The sequence below is a fragment of the Artemia sp. Qi Xiang Cuo genome, chromosome 10, assembly GCF_049724085.1.
Source record: "Artemia sp. Qi Xiang Cuo chromosome 10, ASM4972408v1, whole genome shotgun sequence".
Taxonomy (NCBI): Eukaryota; Metazoa; Arthropoda; class Branchiopoda; order Anostraca; family Artemiidae; genus Artemia; species Artemia sp. Qi Xiang Cuo.
This window is the reverse complement of record NC_142803.1, coordinates 14,257,170-14,284,369: the sequence shown is the minus strand read 5'-3', so window position 1 is coordinate 14,284,369 and position 27,200 is coordinate 14,257,170. Positions and strand designations below refer to the sequence as shown.

Below are 27,200 nucleotides of genomic sequence, written 5' to 3'. Positions count from 1 at the left end.
TTTTGCCCCCCCCCTAAATTTTTTTATCGGATCAACCTATTTTGCCCCCCCCCCCCAAAAAAAAATCCTGGATCCGCCCCAGCTGTATGCATGGGAGACATGCGGAGGAGGCATTGCCTTCCTTCCTTCTTGGAAGAGTAAAAATATACAAAATGCAAAATACAAAATACAAAATATGCAAACATGCAAATTCTGTCACATATTATACTTGTAAATGATTTACTTTAATAATTTCTTTAAACTCCCTTTACAAATTTCTTTAATTTGTCATTAAGATCTTGAAAAAAAATCTTCCTTTCATATATTTTCCTGTTTATATATATTTCATTTATAAAAGATGTGCCATAATAAAACCCTAAAGTGGCACAGGAGTAAGTACAAAAAAAGAAGAAATATGACTATCAAAGGGAAAACAAATACTGAATACAGATCAATTTTAACGAATAGCAAATGGAAGTAAAACATGATGTGACAGTGTGTAGTTATAATGTGAGTATGTACTGTGTAATTGCGTATACCCTGATAATGTGTTGCATTACATAGCAGACACGTCAAACCCGAATAAACTCTTTTAACAACTCAATTTATAAGCTAAATACAAACTAAACTAAAAAAAAAGTTTAAACTAAAAAATAAAGAGCAGATAAAATAATCAGATTAAAACAAAACGACTTACATCAAAGGCACTCCAATCGCCAAATCTAATGTGTTTTTTCTCGTCAACCAAAATATGCTTGATTTTCATCAAAGTATCCTGAATAAAATCAAATATCCCTTAAAAACGTCAAAAGATATAATTATATATATATATATATATATACTTAATTAATTAGACACAATTATACATTTTTTAAAGGATAGAATTACTACTTTGTAGTAGGATATAATTAACAGTACATTAAATCAAAAGCATAATTTTATGAATAAAAACTTAGCAATTAAACGCCACTTGCGATTCTAGAAACGAATTGACTCCATGTCATTCTGCATGTACAACAAGACAGGGCGGTATAGGATATACGCTCGATCCCTACATTGTAAAAAATATTGCAGACCCCAGTTGGTCAAAAAAGATAAAGGTACTTGTGTATAATATGGTACGCACTAAACAAGTCAAGTTTGGCTAATGCTAATCAAAAAAAATAAAATATGAGGAATATATAACATTTTATAAACAAATTTGGGCTAAATTTTTTCACATTCGGGGGGTGGGGGGTAAAGAATAGCATATATTAAATACGTAACCTAACCTAGGTTCCTTCCCCGTCCCGCCCCCTAAAACCCAAAAAACAAAAGTTTAAATATTGTAAACGCAATGAAAACCACGCTTTGCATTCCATTTCTCTATTGCAAATACCTGTTTAGCGGGTTTCGTGTCTGGTTTCCTTGATACAGTTATAGCGGCGGGTACCAGATAGTGCACAAAAGTACCAAGATAAAGTATCACCCTATATTAACGGGCCAAATGAGATTCGCCTAACAACTTGTCACAATGTTTTCAAGCCAACCAATCGGGTCTTTTGAATTTCTTACTCTTTCCTTCACAGTATATAAATAATAGACAGTATGATCGTCCCCTATCTTACCCAGCGTAAAAGCCCTGACTGAGGTGCGACTGTGCCGGATAACGTAAAAACATAAGCGACGTTAGATCTTTTCACGAGTAAACAAGTGAGACTTCTCTTGAACGCGAAACTTGCCTTCAACGCTGTAACACTAAATTTTAAAGAAACTAATTTTAAAGTAACATATTTCAATACATATACGAAAGTAGAAGGGGGGGGGGTACCAGCCCTGTCCCTCACCCCTGCTACCACCTACAACTTTTTTTTGCACCCCAAATATGGGCATAGAGTCCCTAGAGAGAACATGTGGTTAATGGGGTCAATGACCTTTCTCTTCAGGGGTTTTTTGGCCAAGTGCCGGCTCGGGAAGAATGTTATGATCTAGGACAGAGTATTTGTTGTTGTTGTTTTTGGCCAAGTGCTAGCTAGGGAAGAATGTTATGATATCAGAAATAGTATTTGTTGTTGTTGTATGCTAGGGGAGAATGTTATGATCCAGAAATAGTATTTGCTGTTGTTGCTCGAGGCAAATTTTATGAGTTTCCAAGAAACAGTTAGATCACGTGTTTCCTTCTCAGCCAATCAGAGGGCTGGTTACATATTAGCGACGGAGGGAATATAAGGAAAGGATTTTTGCTATAGTTTTATTAGTCTGTGAATAGAATTCAAAGGAGTGAGAAGAACAGTTTTGACTTTACTAATTTGGATATATATTTGTAATAATGAGTGGAATGTTTACCCTCTTAGAAGTTGATAGTGGAGTTGATGGTAATAATACAAGAGCACCTAACATTGCGGTAGAAATCAAGAAAGGATCAAGTCTTTGTCCGGAATGGGCTGCAGTATATGCAAGATATGTGAAATCCTTGAGCAAATTTAAAATGGAGGATCAATTATGTTTCACTGCAAAAGTTGATATAGCACATGTGAATAGACTTCAATGTGCTTTAAGTGCATTAGTGAAGCATATCGAAGACAATAAACTCTATCGCTAAAATCTGGAGGAAACGAGAAGAAAAATTATATGTGACATGGAGAGAAATTTATACCGATTGCAAGTAAGCTCAGATAAAAGAAGGATTGATATGATAGAAAAGGAGGATCAAAAGAAGAGACTGGTAAAAGAGGGCTTTCTCTATAGTGTAAAAGACAGCAGTGAAAACCCAAAGAAAAATGTGTATAGTGCAAGATATAACTCGGATTATTATGATGATTATGCACTATGATGATAAGAGAAGAGAAAAAGTGGCCCTTTAAGAGACAACATAAGAGGTCATTCTACGAAAAGGATTTTAAACAACGGGAACCATGGTGGAAGTGTTCTCATATACCATTTTAAGATAAATCCCATTTTTGATATGCTTGATAAGTTTTATACCATAATCATACAATAAATTTGTTTCTGATATCTTAATTTTCTCATACTCGATATGCATAGAGTAAGGATACCAGCAGAGACTACGATACATGAATAGTTCAGATTGATTAGATCACCCCTTAGAGTGTTCTCAGTCCACAGCCAAGTTTTCTATCAAAGATAAAAAAATTTCGTAGAAGTTAGCTGTGTAATTTTTTTTCTTAAGAAATCAATATTTCATTTTTTGTCCATGCTTTTTAAATAAAATCATTATTCTAATCCGTTATTTATTCGTTAAATCAATATTTATAATACTCTGTAAATATATGATGTCAGGCTCAATTACTTGAACATCATCATCATCAGCACTATTTTCTACTATCACCATATTCACCAGTGGGGGCATTTCATAATATAACCGCTCGTGATCTTCGACACAGAGCCGACCCGAAGGTCCCCTCCTCACCAAATCATCTGAAGTATATGATAGCCCATCCTCTGTATGATAAACTTCCATAATACAATCTGTAGAATCGGCGCCAGCATGACAAAGAAGAAGCTCACCACTTCTTGTTAGCTCCCACTCGGCTCATACATTATCTCAATCATGCGCACTATGATTAAAAAAGCTCACCGGAATGGTTTGACCTTCATGAATGTACGCAGGGGTTTCCTATAAATGTAATAAACATGATTACTTAATATTATTCATTATATTCTTAATTTTCATGTCTAAAATTCAACATTGAAATGGATATGGGATATTTACATATGGGGGGAGCTATAATGTCATTTGTAAAAGCCTGTACGAGATTTAATATCTTTGGTAAAAACCTCTATGAGATTCAATGTCCTTGGTGAAAACCTGTATGAGTTTAACATCCTTGGTAAAAGCCTGTACGAGATTTAATGTCCTTGGTAAAAGCCCGGACGCGATTCAATGTCCAATTTCTGAAAAAAGGGGGGGGGGGAGAGGTTGCCACCGAGGGAGTCTCCAATCCACCGTACGGTTTATATCAACCCTGTCGCAACCCATGGCACATTTTTCAGCAAAAATATCAAAATATACAAAGGGAAAATTCATGTTCCCACCCACCCTGCGCGATGTGGGGGGAGTTTGGTCAGTATTGTCTTATCCCAGGGACGGAATCCAATCATCCGAACGCGATTCAGGTTGTTTGCTCACTGTTGAATCATTCCGAGGAGATGGAATCCAGGCTTCGGCTAGATGATAAAAGAGGCTAAAAACGGTCTCGCTCGAGATAATCTAAAGGTAGTAATAATAAGAATATTATCTTTGAGTTTCTACAGCAATACTGTAACGTTAGAGCATCCATGTGCGAGAAAAGTAGATGTCCAAACCGATAAAAAAGTCTCCTTATGGTCCAGAGTGGAATGGCACTACGACACTGTTTTCACACTAGCAACAGCTCTCCACACACCCCCCCCCATTGAAAACAGAGAACACTACCATTTTTTCTTTACCATTGTTAGATACTCTAAACAGTTCACCTCACAATGTTACACTATAAATACTCTAAGACATCACCTCTCATCATCCCATCCCCCCATAAACACTTCCAACATTTATCACTACAATTTTTAGTTTCAAGTCATTCATTCGGGCTTTCGCAAGCAATTCAGCCCACCGAGTAGCACTATAACTACTCTAAGACATCCCTCTACCCCCAACACACCCCCCCCCAACCACAAATTTCTCTTAGAAATAATATTTTTCCCACCCCCATACATGATAATATTACTAGTACTAACAACTCACAGCACTACTAGGCCATCTGAGCTCAACAAAAGTACGTATTATCGAGAAAATATTAGAAAATTTATGGATTTTAGTACAAATAGCTTGCAAAAACATGAAATACTACTACTAATACTAGTAACTTACTGCAACATAAGGACACCTGAGGGCAATATAACTACGTTTTATCATGAAAAATGTCTGAAAATGTTGAAGGTATATTAAGAAAGGATTGCAAAAACATGATAATATTACTATTACTAACAACGTACTACTCCACTAAGCCATCTGAGGTCAACAAAAGTATGTTTTATCAAGAAAATATTAGAAAATTTATAGATTTTAGTACAAATAGTTTGCAAAAACATGAAAATAGAACTACTACTAGCAACTCACTACAAGATAAGGACACCTGAGGCCAATACAACTACGTTTTATCAAGACAATATCTAAAAATGTTGAAGGTATAGTAAGAAAGGCTGGCAAAAATATGATAATACTACTAGTACTAACAACTTATACAGAGTTCTGAAAGTGGAAGTTTATTAAATTATTAAGAAGGCTATTATTTCTTTGAAATATGCATTTACACAACAATTTCCATGTTTTTGATTTTATATTAACGTAGAATTTAAACATAGCTTGAATTAACTATTTTTCACAATCAAACTACAAGATCACATTTTATTGAACCAGAGAAATGTATGGTCATATGATTTTATTGTAAAAGCCACTATACTTTATAAAATTCCTTTTTTCATGTTTCGTCTCCTTAACAATTCCTGAAAGTTTCTATTAATATACCAAATCATACATGACTTCGGGCTTCTTTACGGAGTTCTGAAAGTAAAAGTAAAATCTTTAGCGAGAAATAATAATAAAATTTAAACTTACATTAAGATCAGCAGCTTGCATGATAGGTTCGGACATCGCTTGACGGGGGGTTGAGGCTTGATGTGGCATTGACATGGAAGGGTAGGGATTCTCCTGATTGGTGGTCATGATAGTATGACTGTTCTTCTTGAAGGGCCGGCGACTTCACCGTCTTGTATGTGGAGCATAGATGGGTCAGCATATCTCCTCTGAAAGTAAAAGTTTATTAAATTATTAAGAAGGCTATTATTTCTTTGAAATATGCATTTACACTGTAATTTTCATATCTTGATTTTATATTAATGAAGAATTTAAACATAGCTTCAATTAGCTATTTTTCACAATCAAACTATGATATTACATTTTGCTGAACCAGTGAATTAGGTTTAGACTTTTCTTAAAAGCCTAAACAAAAACTGAAATTGTAAAACAGCAAAATGTCGGTAAAATGAGTTAATTGATTAGGTTTAGAATTTTATCAAAAGCCTAAATGGAAAATTAAAATTATGCAAAACAAAAAAATGTCACTAGCGTCATTAAATTAGTTACCATTAACTCAGGAGCTATTCAAACGGGATCACTTGCGTGAATAGTAGACACTTTGTCCCCATTCCAGATCCGTCGTTCAACTTCTCTCCAAATTCAGGGGTCTTATCCCGCCGCCAGACACCAATTGTGGCAACTTCTACTGCAGCAACCAATAATTAGAACTCAAGCTCTAAAATTGGTCTCAGAACGTAAACATTATTTCTTTTCAAATTAACATATTCTAGACATTTTCAAATAGAGTTCTTATTTACGAAATATTAATGGAATGTATTATAGTTTCCTACTAACAAAAATTTACTCAATACTAGACTAGCATATATTTAATCAAAGATGAACAGAAATAATAACGAATAATTGTTCAAACGTAAACTTATGTCCAATGACATATTAGTTAGAGTGACAAAAAACTTTTTTCACAAGAGGACATTTTCAACTAAAAGTAGAGCGAGGGTTGAGGCGGGGACAGCCCCATTCATATACAGAATAATGTTTGTTAGTCTTAAGTTTTAGTGTTGCTTCTTACTTACAACTGAAAACTTATTTTCTAATTTGATGATTTACCTTTTTCAAATCATCCCATAGATATCCGTTTGAATAGACCCTCTCTTATCAGTTTAATTCGATCTGAGTACTGGTTCGATTCGAAGAGTAAACATTGTTTCTTGTCTTTAGACTTTTCAAGTATAGTAAACTTGATTACAGTATTTAATTTGTAGGGACTAATTTATTTTAAATATTTGCAATTGGAATAAAAAGCAAATTCTGTGCGGGTGTACTAGCTACCACAGACCCGTGGAATAAAAAGCAAATTCTGTGTGGACTTACTAGCTACCACAGACCCAGAAGGGCTGAATTCACATTTTAGAGTCAAAAAGTGCACACAAAAAAGCAATTTTTCACAAGAGAACATTTTCAACTAAAAGTAGAGCGAGGGTATGATAAACCTATTAGAGTGACAAAAACTTTTTCTCCACAAGAGGACATTTTCAGCTAAAAGTAAAGAGCTACTAGACTAAATCAAAGATATGAACAAATAATAACGAATAATTGTTCAAACTTAAATTTTCTGTAAAGTTTTGTATAGAGATAAACCTGTTAGATTGACAAAAACTTTTCCCAAAGGAGGAAATCTTTCAACTAAAAGTGAAGAGCTAACAAACCAAATCAAAAATGAGCTGAAATAATAACGAATAATTGTTCAAACTTAAATTTTCTGTAAAATTATGTTTAGAGATAAACTCATTAGAGTAACAAAAACTTTTTTTTCACAAGAGGACATTTTCAACTAAAAGTAGAGCGAGGGTTGAGGCGGGGGCAGCCACATTCATATACAGAATAATTTTTGTTCGTCTTAAGTTTTAGTGTTGTTTCTTTATTTCCAACTGAAAACTTATTTTTTAATTTGATGTTTTACCTTTTTTTTCAAATCATACCATAAATATCCGTTTGAATAGACCCTTTCTTATCAGTTTAATTTGATTTGAGTACTGGTTCGATTCGAACAGCAAACATTCTTTCTAGTCTTTAGACTTTTCAAGCATAGTAAACTTGATTACGGTATGTAATTTGTAGGGACTAATTCATTTTAAATATTTGCAATTGGAATAAAAAGTAAATTCTGTGGGGGCGTACTAGCTACCACAGACCCATAGAAAAAAAAAAATTCTGTGTGGACGTACCAGCTACAACAGACACAGATGGGCTGAACTCACATTTTAGAGACAAAAAGTTTACACAAAAAAAGCAAATATAATAGCAATTTAAACTCTCCCCCTCCCCAAGAAAAAAAAGTTCTGGGGGGGGGGGCATAGTTTCTTGGTAGTTTGTATGTTTTCTTTAGGAAACACATCAATAAGCCATATCAAGAGCTAAATTTGTGAGTTTTTTTTCACTGACAATTCCTTTTTTTTTTGCCAAGCCTTAACCTCCCTAATTGAAAGATATGAATTATAATCAAGGAACATAGTTCATCATATTTTACATATTTTTGGATGGAAAACACACTGAAGAGACATGTTATTTGAACTTACATCAAACGTTGGAGGGCATACATTTGAAGAACATTCCATTATTTTCTATCTTGTTCTATATTTCAGCCTATACTGACTTTTAAACCTTTCAAAACCCTGAAATATACTAACCTAGCGGTTATTTATTTACGAAATCGTGCAAACTAATGATTTTAGAACAATAATTACCTTTCTATATATCACTTAACACTCACTGGAATTGCCACTTATCACTCACGGAGAAAGGTTTCAAAACAATAATTCTTACATCACATAGTCTAATTGCGTCAAACGAGGACATCTTCAATGCAGATTAATTAATTTTTACGCTCCATTTGGTGTTGGACAAAGGAAAGCGTCGATGGAAGTGAGAATTTCTGTAACACTAACAAAGAGTGATCAACTCTATGATTTCACACTTCTAGTTCAATATGAAAGAAAAAAGAAGAAAAATTTAATCAATATATTTGTAAACAGTACTCAACCTTAGGGATATTACCACTGAACCGACGCAAGGGGAGGGGGAATTAGGGTATAATACTATCAGGGATGTATCATTTCATTTTATCTAAGTAATCACAGAAGGATTCATCACAGAAAATTTGAAAATGACTCATTTGATTGGAAATTAAAGTGGCTAGCACCCAATTCACAGGAGGGGGCGTGAAAACTATGGTTTTTAACTTTGATATGCAAGACTAGAAAGAAAAGTTCTTAGGTGTGGGGCTGCCCCCCCCCTCAACCCTCGCTCTTGAAATCCCCCCCCAAACTCAACTTTTCCAGAGGATTTCAAATCCTCCTCCCCCCCTCCTAACTCAAAAATTTCTCGGAACGTATTTTCATCATATTTAAATATTTACCTACGTACGCATCACTTAGGTTAGATTAGATTAGGCGAGAGACAGGCAAAAAGTTAGGTGTATGGTTAGGTTAGGTTAGATTATGTTAGGTTAATTTTGGTCAGGCTAGGTTAGCCTACGTACGCGCACGTACGTAGGCTAACCTAACCTAACCTAAATTAACCTAACCTAACATAACCTAACCTAACCATACACCTAAAATTTTGCATGTCTCTCACCTAATCTAATCTAACCTAAGTGATGCGTACGTAGGTAAATATTTAAATATGATGAAAATACGTTCCGAGAAATTTTTGAGTTTGGAGGGGGGGAGGATTTGAAATCCTCTGGAAAAGTTGAGTTGGGGGGGGGGGATTTCAAGAGCGAGGGATGCGGTAGGGCGCCGCCCCACATATAAGAGTCTCTTTTTCTAGTATGGCATATCAAAGTTAGAAACCATAAGTTTCACGCCCCCTCCTGTGAATCGGGTGCTAGCCACTTTAATTTCCAATGAAATGAGCCATTTTCAAAGTTTCTGTAACGACTCCTTCTGTGAGTACTTAGATAATATAAAAATTATATATCCAGGATATTCTTAAAACCTGATTCCCCCCTTTCCTCGCGTCATTTAAGTTGTAATAGCTCTGATTTTGGGGCATATTTCAAAATATCTTTTATCAATTTTTCTTCTTTTTTCTTTCTGATTACACAAGAACTGTGAAATCACAGAGTTGATCAATCTTTGATAGTTTTAAACAAATTCTCACTCCCATCGACGCTTTCCTATGTCCAACGCCAAATGGAGTGTAATAATTAATTAATCTGCATTGAAGATGCCTCGTTTGACGCAATTAGACTATGTGATGTAATAAGTATTGTTTTGAATCCTTTCCCCGTGAGTGATAAGTGGAAATTCTAGTGAGTGTTAAGTGATATATAGAAAGGTAATTATTGTTATAAAATAATCAGTTTGCACGATTTCGTAAATAAATAACCGTTAGGTTAGTATATTTCAGGGTTTTGAAAGGTTTAAAAGTCAGTATAAGCTAAAATATAGAACAAGATAGAAAATAATGGAAGGTTCTTCAAATGCAAGCAATCCAAAATTTGATGTAAGTTCAACTAACATGTCTCTTCAGTTTGTTTTCCATCCAAAAATATGTAAAATATGATGAACTATGTTCCTTGATTGTAATTCATATCTTTCAAGGTTAAGGCTTGACAAAAAAAGGAATTGTCAGTTAAAAAAAACTCACAAATTTAGCTCTTGATATGGCTTTTCGATGTGTTTTCTAAAGAAAATATACAAACTACAATGAAAATATGCCCCCCCCCTGAAATTTTTGAGTTTGGGGGGGGGGAGAGTTTAAATTGCTATTATATTTGCTTTTTTTGTGTGCACTCTTTGACTCTAAAATGTGAATTCAGCCTTTCTTGGTCTCTGGTAGCTAGTAAGTCCACACATAATTTGCTTTTTTTATGGGTCTGTGGTAGCTAGTACGCCCCCACATAATTTGCTTTTTATTCAAATTGCAAATATTTAAAATGAATTAGTCTCTACAAATTAAATACCGTAATCAAGTTTACTATACTTGAAAAGTCTAAAGACTAGAAAGAATGTTTGCTGTTCGAATCGAACCAGTACTCAGATCGAATTAAACTGATAAGAGAGGGTCTATTCAAACGGATATTTATGGTATGATTTGAAAAAAAAGGTAAAACATCAAATTAAAAAATAAGTTTTCAGTTGGAAGTAAGAAGCAACACTAAAACTTAAGACGAACAAAAATTATTCTGTATATGAATGTGGCTGCCCCCGCCTCAACTCTCGCTCCACTTTTAGTTGAAAATGTCCTCATGTGGAAAAAAAGTTTTTGTTACTCTATCAAGTTTATCGCTATACATAACTTTACAGAAAATTTAAGTTTGAACAATTATTCGTTTTTATTTCAGCACATGCTTGATTTAGCCTAGTAGATCTTTACTTTTAGTTGAAGTGTCCTCTTGTGGGAAAAAGTTTTTGTCACTCTAATAAGTTTATCGCTAAACATAACTTTACAGAAAATTTAAGTTTGAACAATTATTCGTTATTATTTCATCATATCTTTGATTTAGTCTAGTAGCTCTTTACTTTTAGTTGAAAATGTCCTCTTGTGGAGAAAAAGTTTTTGTCACTCTAATAGGTTTATCACACCCTCGCTCTACTTTTAGTTGAAAATGTTCTCTTGTGAAAAATTGCTTTTTTGTGTGCACTTTTTGTCTCTAAAATGTGAATTCAGCCCTTCTGGGTCTGTGGTAGCTAGTAAGTCCACACATAATTTGCTTTTTATTCCACGGGTCTGTGGTAGCTAGTACGCCCCCACAGAATTTGCTTTTTATTCCAATTGCAAATATTTAAAATGAATTAGTCTCTACAAATTAAATACCGTAATCAAGTTTACTATGCTTGAAAAGTCTAAAGACTAGAAAGAATGTTTGCTGTTCGAATCGAACCAGTACTCAGATCGAATTAAACTGATAAGAGAGGGTCTATTCAAACGGATAATTATGGCATGATTTGAAAAAGGTAAAACATCAAATTAAAAAATAAGTTTTCAGTTGGAAGTAAGAAGCAACACTAAAACTTAAGACGAACAAAAATTATTCTGTATATGAATGGGGCTGTCCCCGCCTCAACCCTCGTTCTACTTTTAGTTGAAAATGTCCTCTTGTAAAAAAAGTTTTTTGTCACTCTAACTAATATGTCATTGGACATAAGTTTACGTTTGAACAATTATTCGTTATTATTTCTGTTCATCTTTGATTAAATATATGCTAGTTTCGTATTGAATGAATTTTTGCTCGTATGAAATTGTCAGACCTTCCCTGAACATTGTAGAATAAAGACCTCTGTTTGAAAATCTTTACACTTGGTGAATTTAGACAGCGATAAGGGTTTCTGATTGAGACCAATTTTAGAGCTTGGGTTCTAATTATTGGTTGCTGCAGTAGAAGTTGCCACAATTGGTGTCTGGCGGCGGGATAAGACCCCTGAATTTGGAGAGAAGTTGAATGGCGGATCTGGAATGGGGACAAAGTGTCTACTATTCACGCAAGTGATCCCGTTTGAATAGCTCCTGAGTTAATGGTAACTAATTTAATGACGCTTGTGACATTTTTTTGTTTTGCATAATTTTAATTTTCCATTTAGGCTTTTGATAAAATTCTAAACCTAATCAATTAACTCATGTTACCAACATTTTGCTGTTTTACAATTTCAGTTTTTGTTTAGGCTTTTAAGAAAAGTCTAAACCTAATTCTCTGGTTCAGCAAAATGTAATATCATAGTTTGATTGTGAAAAATAGCTAATTGAAGCTATGTTTAAATTCTTCATTAATATAAAATCAAGATATGAAAATTACAGTGTAAATGCATATTTCAAAGAAATAATAGCCTTCTTAATAATTTAATAAACTTTTACTTTCAGAGGAGATATGCTGACCCATCTATGCTCTACATACAAGACGGTGAAGTCGCCGGCCCTTCAAGAAGAACAGTCATCAAATATTCTGGCCCTATCATGACCACCAATCAGGAAAATCCCTACCCTTCCATGTCAATGCCACATCAAGCCTCAACCCCCCGTCAAGCGATGTCCGAACCTATCATGCAAGCTGCTGATCTTAATGTAAGTTTAAATTTTATTATTATTTCTCGCTAAAGATTTTACTTTTACTTTCAGAACTCCGTAATGAAGCCCGAAGTCATGTATGATTTGGTATATTAATTGAAACTTTCAGGAATTGTTAAGGAGACGAAACATGGAAAAAGGAATTTTATAAAGTATAGTGGCTTTTACAATAAAATCATATGACCATACATTTGTCTGGTTCAATAAAATGTAATCTCGTAGTTTTATTGTGAAAAATAGTTAATTGAAGCTATGTTTAAATTCTTCGTTAATATAAAATCAAAAACATGGAAATTGTTGTGTAAATGCATATTTCAAAGAAATAATAAACTTCTTAATAATTTAATAAACTTCCACTTTCAGAACTCCGTATAAGTGGTTAGTTCTAGCAGTATTATCATTTTTTGCCAGCCTTTCTTACTATACCTTCAACATTTTTATATTTTGTATTGATAAAACGCAATTGTATTGTCCTCAGGTGTCCTTATATTGTAGTGAGTTTCTAGTAGTAGTTCTATTTTCATGTTTTTGCAAACTATTTGTACTAAAATATATAAATTTTCTAATATTTTCTTGATAAAACATACTTTTGTTGACCTTAGATGGCTTAGTGGAGTAGTATGTTGTTAGTAATAGTAATATTATCATGTTTTTGAAATCCTTTCTTAATATGCCTTCAACATATTCAGACATTTTTCATGATAAAACGTAGTTATATTGGCCTCAGGTGTCCTTATGTTGCAGTAAGTTGCTAGTATTAGTAGTAGTATTTCATGTTTTTGCAAGCTATTTGTACTAAAATCCAAAAATTTTCTAATATTTTCTCGATAATACGTACTTTTGTTGACCTCAGATAGATTAGTAGTGCCATAAGCTGTTAGTAATAGTAATATTATCATGTTTTTGCAATCCTTTCTTATTATACCTTCAACATTTTCAGACATTTTTCATGATAAAACGTAGTTATATTGCCCTCAGGTGTCCTTATGTTGCAGTAAGTTGCTAGTATTAGTAGTAGTATTTCATGTTTTTGCAAGCTATTTGTACTAAAATCCATAAATTTTCTAATATTTTCTCGATAATACGTACTTTTGTTGAGCTCAGATGGCCTAGTAGTGCTGTGAGTTGTTAGTACTAGTAATATTATAATATATTGGGGTGGGAAAAATATTATTTCTAAGAGAAATTTGTGGTTGGGGGGGGGGTGTTGGTGGCAGAGGGACGTCTTAGAGTAGTTATAGTGCTACACGGTGGGCTGAAGTGCTTGCGAAAGCCCGAATGAATGACTTGAAACTAAAATTTTGAGCGAGAAATGTTGGAAAAGTGTTTATGGGGGGATGGGATGATGAGAGGCGATGTCTTAGAGTATTTATAGTGTAACATTGTGAGGTGAACTGTTTAGAGTATCTAACAGTGGTAAAGAAAAAATGGTAGTGTTCTCTGTTTTCAATGGGGGGGGGGGGGTGTGGAGAGCTGGTGCTAGTGTGAAAACGGTGTCGTAGCGCCATTCCGATCTGGACCATAAGTATACTTTTTATCGGTTTGGACATCTACTCTTCTCACATAGGGGTGCTCTGACGTTAGAGTGTTGCTGAAGAAATTCAAAGATAATATTCTTATTATTACTACCTTTAGATTATCTCGAGCGAGACCGTTTTTAGCCTCTTTTATCATCTAGCCGAAGCCTGGATTCCATCTCCTCGCAATGATTCAACAGTGAGCAAACAACCTGAATCGCGTTCGGATGATTGGATTCCGTCCCTGGGATAAGACAATACTGACCAAACTCCCCCACATCGCGCAGGGTGGGTGGGAACATGAATTTTCCCTTTGTATATTTTGATATTTTTGCTGAAAAATGTGCCATGGGTTGCGAAAGGGTTGAGATAAACCGTACGGTGGATTGGAGCCTCCCTCGGTGGCCACCTCTCCCCCCTTTTTTCAGAAATTGGACATTGAATCACGTCCGGGCTTTTACCAAGGACATTAAATCTCGTACAGGCTTTTACCAAGGATGTTAAAACTCATACAGGTTTTCACCAAGGACATTGAATCTCATAGAGGTTTTTACCAAAGACATTAAATCTCGTATAGGCTTTTACCAAGGACATTAAAGCTCCTCCCATATGTAAATATCCCATAACCACTTAATTGTTGAATTTTAGACATGAAAATTAAGAATATAATGAAAAATATTAAGTAATCCTGTTTATTACATTTATAGGAAACCCCTGCGTACATTCAGGAAGGTCAAACCATTCCGGTGAGCTTTTTTAATCATAGTGCGCATGATTGAGATAATGTATGGGCCGAGTGGGAGCTAACAAGAAGTGATGAGCTTCTTCTTTGTCATGCTGGCGCCGATTCTACAGATTGTATTATGGAAGTTCATCATACTGAGGATGGGCTATCATATACTTCAGATGATTTGGTGAGGAGGGGACCTTCGGGTCGGCTCTGTGTCGAAGATCACGAGCGGTTATATTATGAAATGCCCCCACTGGTGAATATGGTGATAGTAGAAAATAGTGCTGATGATGATGATGTTCAAGTAATCGAGCCTGACATCATATATTTACAGAGTATTATAAATATTGATTTAACGAATAAATAAAGGATTAGAATAATGATTTTATTTAAAAAGCATGGACAAAAATGAAATATTGATTTCTTAAGAAAAAAATTACACAGCTAACTTCTACGAAATTTTATTATCTTTGATAGAAAACTTAGCTGTGGACTGAGAACACTCTAAGGGGTGATCTAATCAATCTGAACTATTCATGTATAGAAGTCTCTGCTGGTATCCTTACTTCATGCATATCGAGTATGAGAAAATTAAAATAGCAGAAACAAATTTATTGTATGATTATGGTATAAAACTTATCAAGCATATCAAAAATGGGATTTATCGTAAAATGGTATATGAGAACACTTCCACCATGGTTTCCGTTGTTTAAAATCCTTTTCGTAGAATGACCTCTAATGTTGTCTCTTAAAGGGCCACTTTTTGTCTTCTCTTGGTGCATAATCATCATAATAATCCTAGTTATATCTTGCACTATACACATTTTTCTTTGGGTTTTCACTGCTGTCTTTTTCACTATAGAGAAAGCCCTCTTTTACCAGTCTCTTCTTTTGATCCTCCTTTTCTATCATATCAATCCTTCTTTTATCTGAGCTTACTTGCAATCGGTATAAATTTCTCTCCATGTCACATATAATTTTTCTTCTCGTTTCCTCCAGATTTTAGCGATAGAGTTTATTGTCTTCGATATGCTTCACTAATGCACTTAAAGCACATTGAAGTCTATTCACATGTGCTATATCAACTTTTGCAGCGAAACATAATTGATCCTCCATTTTAAATTTGCTCGAGGATTTCATATATCTTGCATATACTGCAGCCCATTCCAGACAAAGACTTGATCCTTTCGTGATTTCCACCGCAATGTTAGGTGCTCTTGTATTATTACCATCAACTCCACTATCAACTTCTAAGAGGGTAAACATTCCACTCATTATTACAAATATATATCCAAATGAGTAAAGTCAAAACTGTTCTTCTCACTCCTTTGAATTCTATTCACAGACTAATAAAACTTTAGCAAAAATCCTTTCCTCATATTCCCTCCGTCGCTGATATGTAACCAGCCCTCTGATTGGCTGAGAAGGAAACACGTGATCTAACCGTTTCCTGGAAACTCATAACATATGCCTCGAAAAACAACAGCACATACTATTTGTGGATCATAACATTCTCCCCTAGCATACGACAAAAACAAATACTATTCCTGATATAATAAAATTCTTCCCTAGCGGGCACTTGGCCAAAAACAACAAATACACATACTTTTTCCTAGAGCAAAACATTCTTCCCTAGCCGGCACTTGGCCAAAACACCCCTGGAGAAAGAGGTCATTGACCCCATTAACCACATGTTCTCTCTAGGGACTCTATGCCCATATTTGGGGTGCAAAAAAAGTTGTAGGTGGCAGCAGGGGTGAGGGACAGGGCTGGTACCCCCCCTTCTACTTACGAAAATCGGTAATTAGAAGTTCAATGTTATTATTTGATATTTTTAGGAATTATAAGTAGGTTTCGAAGTTTCGAGTTGGTTTCAAAGGCATTTTGAGAAAGTTTTTGCCAAAATACATGTTCCAGGGTAATTGGACCGCTGACACATACTAACAATAGTAACCAGCTATGAAAGAGTATGTGGGAGGAGCCGCACCGAGAATGAAGAGCCAGAAACCGTCTGCGGTGAACTTACTGTTAATTATCTTTATACAGTGCTTCCCTTGTAGTCGTCACTCTTAATCCTTTTTTAATTTTTGTTAACCATTGTCAACCCTTGTTAACCATTGTCAACCATTGTTAACCATTGTTACTTGTCTTTTTAAGGATCACCTAAAATTTGCGCTTAAGTTAATTCTTATACCCGCGAAAGAAGACTTCGAGCATAAAATAATAATAAAAAAAACTCAATAATTTTACTACCGCGTAAAATAGTTTAACTAAACAGCATATAAGGGAAAATTTACAGCTAAAAAGATTAAACGACTCAGAAGAGCCAGGGATGAAACTAGAAGTTTTGTTTTTGTTTTTTGTTTTATCCAAATTGGAAGCTCTAAACATGTGAGATCATAGAGAAACAGACTTTACTTGTAAAATGAAAATGCATGACTGGAAATTTTTTCGCTCTTTCTCTATCTTGAAATCCCCCCCCCCCCAAAAAAAAAGCGGGCTTAAAAACATGCATATATTTGTCACTCTGACTATAGTTTTTCCTTGTATGTCTGGATTTGCTGCGCTACATTAGTTCAACTGGTTTTTAAAAGGTAGGGCTAATTATCTGACAAGAAAAAAGAAAATCGCGATTGACTTACGAAATTACGTCACAATAATATACCAATGGAATTATAGATATACTTCCAACGAACCGGAAGTATAGGATCATAATCTCTCTTTTTCTTGTTGGTGGAAGGATGTTAACAGTTCGTTGGCCTATTGTAGATTAACGCTACGACGAATTTTTGTCGTAGTCATAATTATAGCAATTAGCCACAAACTAAACTTATTTCTAACCTGATTACATCGTCGATGGGGTCAATGTACCAAAGCTGCACACGCTGCGACTGATATTAATTTATTCAACCAAAACATAGATCGCACTCAAACTAAGTAATTAGTTGAATAGTGTGATTTCATTGTGGTGCATAATTTACTAAATAAAATTGTGTCTCTTAGATTTTAGCTAGAGACAATGAACTGATTCCAATATTTTCTTACCTGTAATATAATGAAAATACTTTTATTTGAAATAAACTTTCCTGAGACAAATACACCTGCAAATACATTTTTATTTGAAATATTTTTTTTCTAAATAAATAAACTAGTTTTGACATAGATAATCTCTGCAGCAATATCTGAGAAGATAAAATCAGTTATTTGATGAAGTATAGGCCCGTACCCCCCCCCCCATTGGGTAATATTAACTGTCACGAATTATTTTATATTTTCATGTAAATGCCTTATATTTTACCTTTTTTACAATTGTTATAAACTTAATTTAATTCCTACTTAACTTAACTCCTAACTAAGTTACCAACTTAACCCCTCCCAGGATAAACCCCCAGAGGGGTCCCTTTCCCTTAGCTCTGGCACTTGTGCATCTTCTCATCCCTATGTTGACAAAACATACAGCTGTAGATGCATAAGAGATGGATCAGTAAGTGGTTACTGGCTAAACATGCAACTTACAAGAGGAGGAAAGGGGAGGGTTTCAAACTACTCCTCTGAAATCTCAGTTGATTTTCAATCAACATCTAAATTAATTTTCCGATTAATTAATCCCATAAGTACTTTTCAAAAACAAATTAGTACACAAAGTATATGCATAAATGTTGAGTGGCATACAATTTACAAATATATATTATTGATAATATACAATTACTGATAAATAAATGATTTCTTGGGAGGATGTAAAGAGGAAGGCTTTGAAAATATTGGGATGGAAGAGGAGCGTGCGTAGTTGTGTTGACCTCAGGTGGCATGTTGCTGCAATGACTTGTTAGCAGTAGGCTAATAGTAGGCTACAATATTATTGAGATACTTTAAAGTTTATAAGACACGAGTATCATGTTCGGTTTCATTCCGAAGAACCCAAATGCTCAAATTAAGAAATATTCTACCCCCCCCCCCCTTAAAAACTGTAAGCCTGATTTTTAAGTAATCTACATACAATACAGTTGGATAAGCAGGGGTGTAAACTCAAACCCCTTTTTCCTTAAAATAAATATAAAAAATCCCCCGAGTCTTCGAAGGGTTCATTCTACCCCTCCCCCCCTATATTTTTACGCGTTAATACCTCTGCTGGTAAGATTAAATCTGGAACTTCAGTTCACTTAAAGAAACCAAATTCTTCCAAATCAGAACTACTTAATTACTAAAAAAAAACTCCCCCAAAAAAACATTTTGATACCGATATACCAAACTTGTCTTCAAAACCATAGTTACAGAGGTATCAGTCACCAAAAAGTGTACTGATTTAAGCTCAGCATAAAATACAGGAAACCCTGAAGTCTGCTAGCTTTCACTTCAGAATGGTGTGTAGGGAACGCTTTAATTTGAGTCAAAATTGGGAAAATCAGATAATTCTTGTTTCATTGTTCGATTCATCTAACCTAATCCTCACCATAATTACTATAAAAGACTGGTGATCTCAAAAACTGGTGACCTCATCAAAGAGATTCACGAAAAATCAATAAGAAGTAAAAAAAGGCACTTCTATGTAAAAAAAAGAGAGTAAAAAAAAACGCTCACGAAAAATAAAGAGTAAGTAAAAAATCACTTTTACGTAAAAAGAAAGTAAAAAAAATCAAAAAGAAGTTAAATAAAAATCACTCATTTTTTCTAAGAAGTAAAAACAAATCATACTTACAAATTCAGGCTTAAGCTTTTTATCCCCTCTGGTAACTAATTTTTCCATTTTATCTACTTGTACCATCAGATATTCTTCATCTTTCAGTCGCAATTCCTCGTTGATGATCTCGATGTCACGAACTGGATTGACATCACCTTCAACATGAGTAACGTCATCATCCTCAAATGCCCCTGAAAAAAGGAAAGTTTGAACTAGGCCAAGTACAATGTCAGGCAAAGTAAAAAAAAATTGCCAGGGAGTTGAGTGACTGGGATGCCCAGAAAAATCCAAAACTACCCTTTTCTTTTTCTTTTTTTTTCCGGTGGATTCATAGGCAAGAATTTAAATGACTATTTTTTGTTTGACAGATTACTATAAACGTATATCACAAAAGAAAACAGCATGAATGCTGGAGGAAGGAAGAGGTAAAAAGGAAAAGAAATTAAATAAGAAAAATACAAACGGAGCCAAAAAGCGGTATTAGAACTAATAGATTCATCTTTAAGGTAGGAGGGGTTGCGCTTCCCTCAACTCCACAATCTTCACTCACAATGCTTTGGTACTTCGGCCCGTTTAGTTGTATTTGCTTTAAATATGAATGATCTTCACTTCAAATTTTTTGAAATGCAAATGAAAAGACCACTAGCAATTATCAGTTGATGTATTTGTTGCACATCTAAATGGCTTTCATGAAAACGCTACATGAACTTTAACGTCAGAAACGCAGAAAGAGGAGATGGGCCGCCACCTCATTCTCCTACTTTGGAAAAAGAAGGGAGTATGGGAGATGAGGAATGCAGAGAGACTTGTAAATTGGGTGATGAGAGGAGAGGAAGGGACGAAAAGAGTTAAGTCACGGATCCACATAAAGGTTTTTACACTAGGTTAAGCCCCTATGGGACTTGTAACTTATGTACGGTTTAATAGCAAGGTAAATCAACTGACACTACATATTGTCAGCCGTATCTGCAATATCTCGTGAATGCCTCGTGGACATTGAATTATGAATGGCAGGAGAGGGTAGAGCTATATCAAGAGGCTACGTACATCCAGGTTATCAAAATACCACATCTTCAATATATCGGGGACGACTTCGAGGGGTGGACTTGAAACTTTCAGATAATGTTCGAGAAGGAAGGGGCGAGGTGCAGGTGGATCAATTTTATTTAATGGAGGGGGAGTATTTATGCATTTATTTGTGTTTTAAGAATGTCTCTGGTCAATCTAGAAGTTTTTGGACTTAAGGTTACATCTCGTAGTTTTCTTTTCGCCATTTCTTTCCTTGTGATCAGCCTTCTTTCGTTTCTTGATTGTTTTTAAAGCGGTTCGAGCGTACTTGGCATAGTCATCGGAAATGTTTTTCTACTGAAAAATACTTAACTTTCAATTCAAAATCCCTCATATGACATAATATGACATAAAATTTATTCACGGTTAAGTAGCTTGCACTTTACATTGTCAGGTTATCAACATAGCGTTTCTGCAATAGCTTGGGAATGGCTTTGGAAATCAAGTTGAAACTTCTCCAGATTTTTTTTTTTATTATTATTAGGGAGGGTCACATGGACCTACAATTTCAAATTGGGGGTGGTAGCAGAGAAGGGCTAAACTGTTTTGCCTTAAAACCTTTGCCAATTAAGCTAGTAAGGGACTAGAATCTGTTCACGGTGGAATAGCCATTTTAATCAAAAACACTATATGTCTGCAGAAAATAGGGTACTGACAGGACTAAAGAACAGCTAAGGAGATCGAGATGAATTCATGTTTAAGCAGCGAGGTAAATCAAGAGACACTAGGTGGTTCCAGGCTATTAAAATAGCGTATCTGAAAAATATATCTGATTGCTTCATACATAAAGTTGAAACTTACAGAGGGTGTTAGGGGGTTGAGCGGACCTCGAATTTTGACATAGGGAGAGGGGCGGATGGTCTAAAAAGGTTTTTTCTCCGTTCTATCTAAACATTTTCACAACCTAAGACCCTATGGAACCTATGATCATTCACAATTAAGAACAACCAGTGAAAAACAGAAGAAAAAATTATCCAGATATTTCGGTTGAGATCTCTGCTCAACCGTCCTCAGTGCAGAACGGTAAAAATACAGATAAAGTCCAAAAGACAATATAAAAACCAAACCTCAAAATAAACACTGAAACAAAAATAAGGACCCTTTCGAAGTAACGATGAATGTTATCCTTTCAACGTTACTTCGAAAAGGTCCTTACTCTAGTTCTTATCTGTATTTATTTTAATTTTTTTATTCTTCTACACTGAGGACTGTCGAGCGCGGGTCTCAACCAAAATAATTGCATAATTTTTTCTTCTGTTTTTCACTGGCTATTATTATCCTCGTTTCTCTCTTCTTTGCAATTTTTTGTTTTGTCATGATCAGCCATTGCAGCCTCAGATATTATTTATTTCAATGAAAATACCAAAAAGGGCGCTTTCAAGATCTTGGGGGAGGGACAAAAAATCTAGGAAGGGGGCAAATACCTCCCCCAATTTACACCAAGGGTTATGAAAGGGAAACAAACTCCAAAATATGGTTGTCCAGCAAAATCAATTTTAGCAATTGCGTTAACAATCTGATTTTAAAGTGTAATAGGGATAAATCTCAATTACAGGGGCTAAAAACAAAACACAAACATCCACGAAAAAATGCCATTAATTAGAAAATTTTAATTAAAACTACACGTGTGAAGTTTTCTTTTGATAAGCAATGTGCTCCCAACAACCCCAGTGTGAAAAAGCCCTTCAGAGCAAAGAGGTACGATGACAAGCTAAACCAATTTATTTGATAGGTGATAATGTAGGTGATGAATTTGCTACAAAAAGATAAGGCATAGGATGGTAATATGAGACGGAATGTCTGGAGACAGTCCTAATGTGAGAAATTGAGAAGAAAAGAAAATTATCCACGTTTGTTTTTCCGGAAATAAAGATCCCCCAGTGACACGTTAGACGGAAAAATTACTCAAAGCCTTGATAAATTGTCAGATTCTCTACAATCCTTGGAAGGCTTAATCAAGCAACTTTACTGGGTGGAAAAATTCATTTAAAACTCTGATAAAAAGCAAATCTGTAAGTCTGTATCAGGGGGAGGGGCCCCCTCTCGAAATAAGGGAAAATGAAGTAGAAGGTATAAATTTTGGCTCTGGGGTAATAGCTGGAGAAACATTATAGCTGGGCTCTGTAATAGCTGGAGAAACACCAGCTGTAATAGCTGGGGAAACAAAACTGCTGGAGAAACCCCAGTTGAACCCCCCCCCCCTTCATATGGGATTATTGAACGAAGACTGAATTTGTCAAAACAGCAGATGACTGGCGCATTTTATGAGATAAACAAAATATTATCTTAAGATCCATATATTTTGAGGGGGTACTCGACCTCTAAGTTTCCCCCTCCTGGACCCCTGACGGGTTAAAACTACGACAAGAACTTACGAAAATGTACAATTAATTTATTTTGGAAGAATGACACAATCCTGATTTTTACCCCCTCCCCCTTCCAATACTCTTGAGACCTAGCCAGCCAGCCACTTAAATTTTTGGAGTTTGGCAAGATATATTCACCATCTTAATTAAAGTACTCACGCTTTTCCCAGATTTGACACAATTTTCCCAAACATTACCACTTGCGATTTCCAGCTAACCCCTAAACCTCATAACCCCAAACCTCCCAGCTAACCCTAAACCTCCATCGCACGTGAAATAGATTTAAAGGCCATATCATCCTCACTAAGAAGATCATAATTTTTATGTGTCACTTAGCATTTTATCTATTGAAATAAAAAAAAAGTTTTTTTTTCAACTGAAAGTAAGTGGCAACATTAAAACTTAAAATGAACAGAAATCATTCCGTAGATAAGGGGGGGGGTGTTCTTTCCTCAACTCTCACTCTTTATGCTAAAGTCTTAAAAGTTCTTCAAAAATACGCCTCATTCAAATTCAATGGCTCTTGTGTTTGAGCAGTATTTCTTAAAGGATTGTGACAAAAAGTCAAACCTTAGCGTAAAGAGCGAGGGTTGAGGAAGCGGCAACCCCCCTCACATACAGAACAATATCTGTTCATTTTCAGTTTTATTTTTGTTCCTTACTTTCAGTTGAAAAAAACTTTTTGTATTTAACTTATTACCGGTTTTTTTTAATCATGCAAGGATATCCCCTCCCTTTAAAATTTCCGCTCGAAAGCTTCTTCTGGAAACTTTCCTCCCCATGCCAAATTCTCCGTGTGAAAAATCCTCCTCCGCAGAAAAATTCCGTGTGTTTTTCAATAACAGATACTATATCAATGTAAACTATAGGCAAATTCCACAACTTGCAGCCCTTTTCCCGGGGGCTGTAGGGGGTCATATCATTCCCAAAGATGTAGTTTTTGGACCTTTTAACTATGCTGAATCAAACGGTTATCTCAAAATTTTAATCGGACATCTTTAGGGGAAAAGGGGGCGTGGGAAGCGGGGGGCTAGTTACACTCCAATCTTTATGGTTACTTAAGAACGTCACTAGAACTTGATTTTTGTTCGAATGAGCCCTCTCCGGATCAATTTGAACCATTGGTTCAATACGATCATCCCTGAAAAAAATAAAGTAAAAAACACACTTCCGTCAAAAAAAAAGAAATGCATATTTTTGTAGATATGAACTTGAAACCTCAAGTAGTGTTCTCTGATATGCTGAATCTGCTGGTATGATTATCATTAATATCACTTGACTTTTGGGGTTGTTCCCTACCTCTTTTTCAAAGATCAGGCAAATTTTAACAAGCTCGTAGCTTTTGATGGGTGGGTAACTTTAAACTTAGGAAATATACATATTTGAAACCAACATCAAAAGCACATTCTTTCGATGTATTAGTTGTTATCAAAATTCTGTTTCTAAGACTTTCGGTTATTAATGGGTCGAGTCAATCCTTACTTACAGTTTGTTACCATGAATTGGTTGATCAACGATTTTTTTTTCATTTCGTTTTCGAAATGAAAACGATTTTTTTCATTTCGATTTTTTTTTTCATTTTTTTTTCATTTCGAGCATACTTCAGATTTCTTTCGAAAGGGAATTAAACTATACATAAAATGTGTTTATATACATATATATATATATATATATATATATATATATATATATATATATATATATATATATATATATATATATATATATATATATATATATATATATACATATATATATATAAAATACTGAGTCAGACTTAATAAAAAAAATTATGGCGGCCGAGACCCTCTAGACGGACATGCCTCTCCACAACCTAACACGCGTGTATTTGTCTAATAAGAGAGTCATAGTTACTCCCGCCGTTTGCCGAAACAGTAGGAAAACTATAAAACGCCGTTCGCCTGCAAGTCCAGGGGACTTGTCGGTCATGTATCAATCCTAAAACTCGGTAGCTCGCCTGGGACTCTAAGCGGACGGTGCTATTAGGCTTGGGTCACTTGTTAGCCTGTGAGCACAGGCAAATTGAGTCCCCCGTTTTGCATACAAGTCCAGTGGACATTGTCCGTCACGAGTCAATCCAAAAATATCAGTCATTCCCATTACAATTCCAGTGGGTTTTCCCAGTAAGCAAAGGTCATATAATAAGAACAATATCAGTTGCCTTCAAAGTCCTGTGGACATGGTCAGTCATAAATCTTCGGAAACCTTTTATTTGGGATCTCGAAATGCCTTCAAATGGCTCATAGAAACTCCTGGACTATTGGAATTACCCTTATTCCTTGACTATCTATCAATAAGTGAAATGATATCATTTTTATATGGTTCTGAAAATGGCTTATGCCATCTTTGCCTCTCACTCAGACTTAGTCACACTAAATAAAAAAGTATACTCATAACTAGATATAACTCTTAACGTAATGGATGCCCAAAATCAAACAGTTCATGGTAAAGAACTGGATCGCGCGCATCAAGTCCACGCCTATACCATTTTTGTACATACATTGTACATAATTCTACAGACATATTACAATAACTCTACTCATTGAACAAAAATGGCCACTGTTAACACGCTTTTCCCAAAACAATCCTAACATTAGATCAAATGCAATCATCCACAAAAGTACGCAAACCAAATGCTTATACAATATAATGGAGAAAAAATATCTCATGACCACAAAAATGCACCAATACATTTTTTGAATTCAAAAATATATGCAGGTACACTAAACTAGCAATAACAGAAACATCCAAAAACAAACCCAATTTCAACCAAATCACCCCAGAATCAGCAAATACTTGGATAAAATACACAGTTTTTGGTAACTGATTATCTCGAGACGATGAGGAGAAATGTCTCAGGGACTATGAACTCTATTGTCACTGCCCGGGGATTTTTGCCGTCGACCAGGCTCACACTCAACACTTGGGTAGGGGTAGAGGGCAGTGAACTATGGAAAGATTTTAGACATGAAATAACTGAGAAATACACACTTTTGACCAGTTTTTCACACATTAGAGAGAGGGCTTCTTACCTGGCTAATTATACTAACCAAATGCTTAGGCTATATGATATAATGGATAGTAAGAAAAACATCTCTAACCAAAAAAACGCAACATTACTTTTTAACCGAAGATTTATTCATGGATGCCAAACTAGCAATAACACAAATATCCAAAAATAAAGCCAATTTACAACAAACCCCAAGAATCAAACAATATTTGGATAAAAATATACAGCTTTTGGAAGTTGATTATCGCGAGCAAATAAGAGAAATGTCCAAGGAGCTGGAAACTTCCTGTTACCGGTAGACAAAACTTTTTACAACTGACCGGGCCCGTACCCAGGATTTTCTTTCTTCAGGAAGGGGGGAGGGGCTATCGCTTTAGATGCTAAATAACTGAAAAGTAAGAATTTTATGCAGTTTTTCACATCTCGGAAAGGAAGCTTCCAGGGGCGATTACATTTGGGGGGGGATGGAGGCGAGAGGACTAGCAAAACCTGGGCTTCCCCATTTGTATCTTGTCGCTCCTCCTCATTTGCAACTAGCGCAGCTTTCAACACCGGGTAGCCACACTGCAGCTGCCCGTCCTGGTTACGATAATGCACCCATTCAATGTCCCTATGCTTTTGAGTTCATGTACAGTATGGCAATAGCAATTAAAAAGACGCGATGGAAAATTCTCTGGAAAACTTAGACTTGAAACGAAACCGGTCAAACGTAGCAAATTCTATCCACTGATCCAATCTGTATTCTGTTATCATTGTTCTCAATGTGTTTAAAAGTTAGTCTTACTTTCCAAAACGCGTTATTTCCTCGTTTTTGATTAAAGTTAAATAAAAAAACAAGTTGTTTCAACTTAAAGTGAGGAGCAACATTAAAACATAAAAGGAACAGAAATTATTACGTATATATGGGGGGTCCCACCCTCGTCAATACCTCGCTCTTTACGCTAAAGTTTGAATTTTGTCCCAATTCTTTAAGAATAATTCCTGAATCACAAAGTTCGTTTAATTAGAATAAACAGCTCTTTTAGAAGTGCTAAAAAATTTTGCGTAAGGCTTGGTATTGACGAAGGGGCAACCCCCCTCATATACCTAATAATTTTCTGTTCGTTTTGAGTTTTAATGTTCCTCCCTACTTTCAGTTACAAAAACTTGTTTTTTTAATTTAATTTCTGATCTTTTTAAATAATGCTG

General features: G+C 35.2%; 1 protein-coding gene across 1 annotated transcript in view; it reads right to left on the bottom strand.

The window, feature by feature from the left end:
* LOC148947499 (obg-like ATPase 1) overlaps nucleotides 1–27,200 on the bottom strand; it is a 105,095-nt gene that overhangs the window by 37,302 nt on the left and 40,593 nt on the right. The window contains exons 5-6 of the mRNA XM_089095283.1: nucleotides 19,566–19,738; nucleotides 677–754 (exon numbers count right to left, since the gene is read on the bottom strand). Coding sequence (XP_088951409.1) covers nucleotides 677–754; nucleotides 19,566–19,738 — 251 coding nt within the window. The remainder of the gene's footprint in view (nucleotides 1–676; nucleotides 755–19,565; nucleotides 19,739–27,200) is intronic.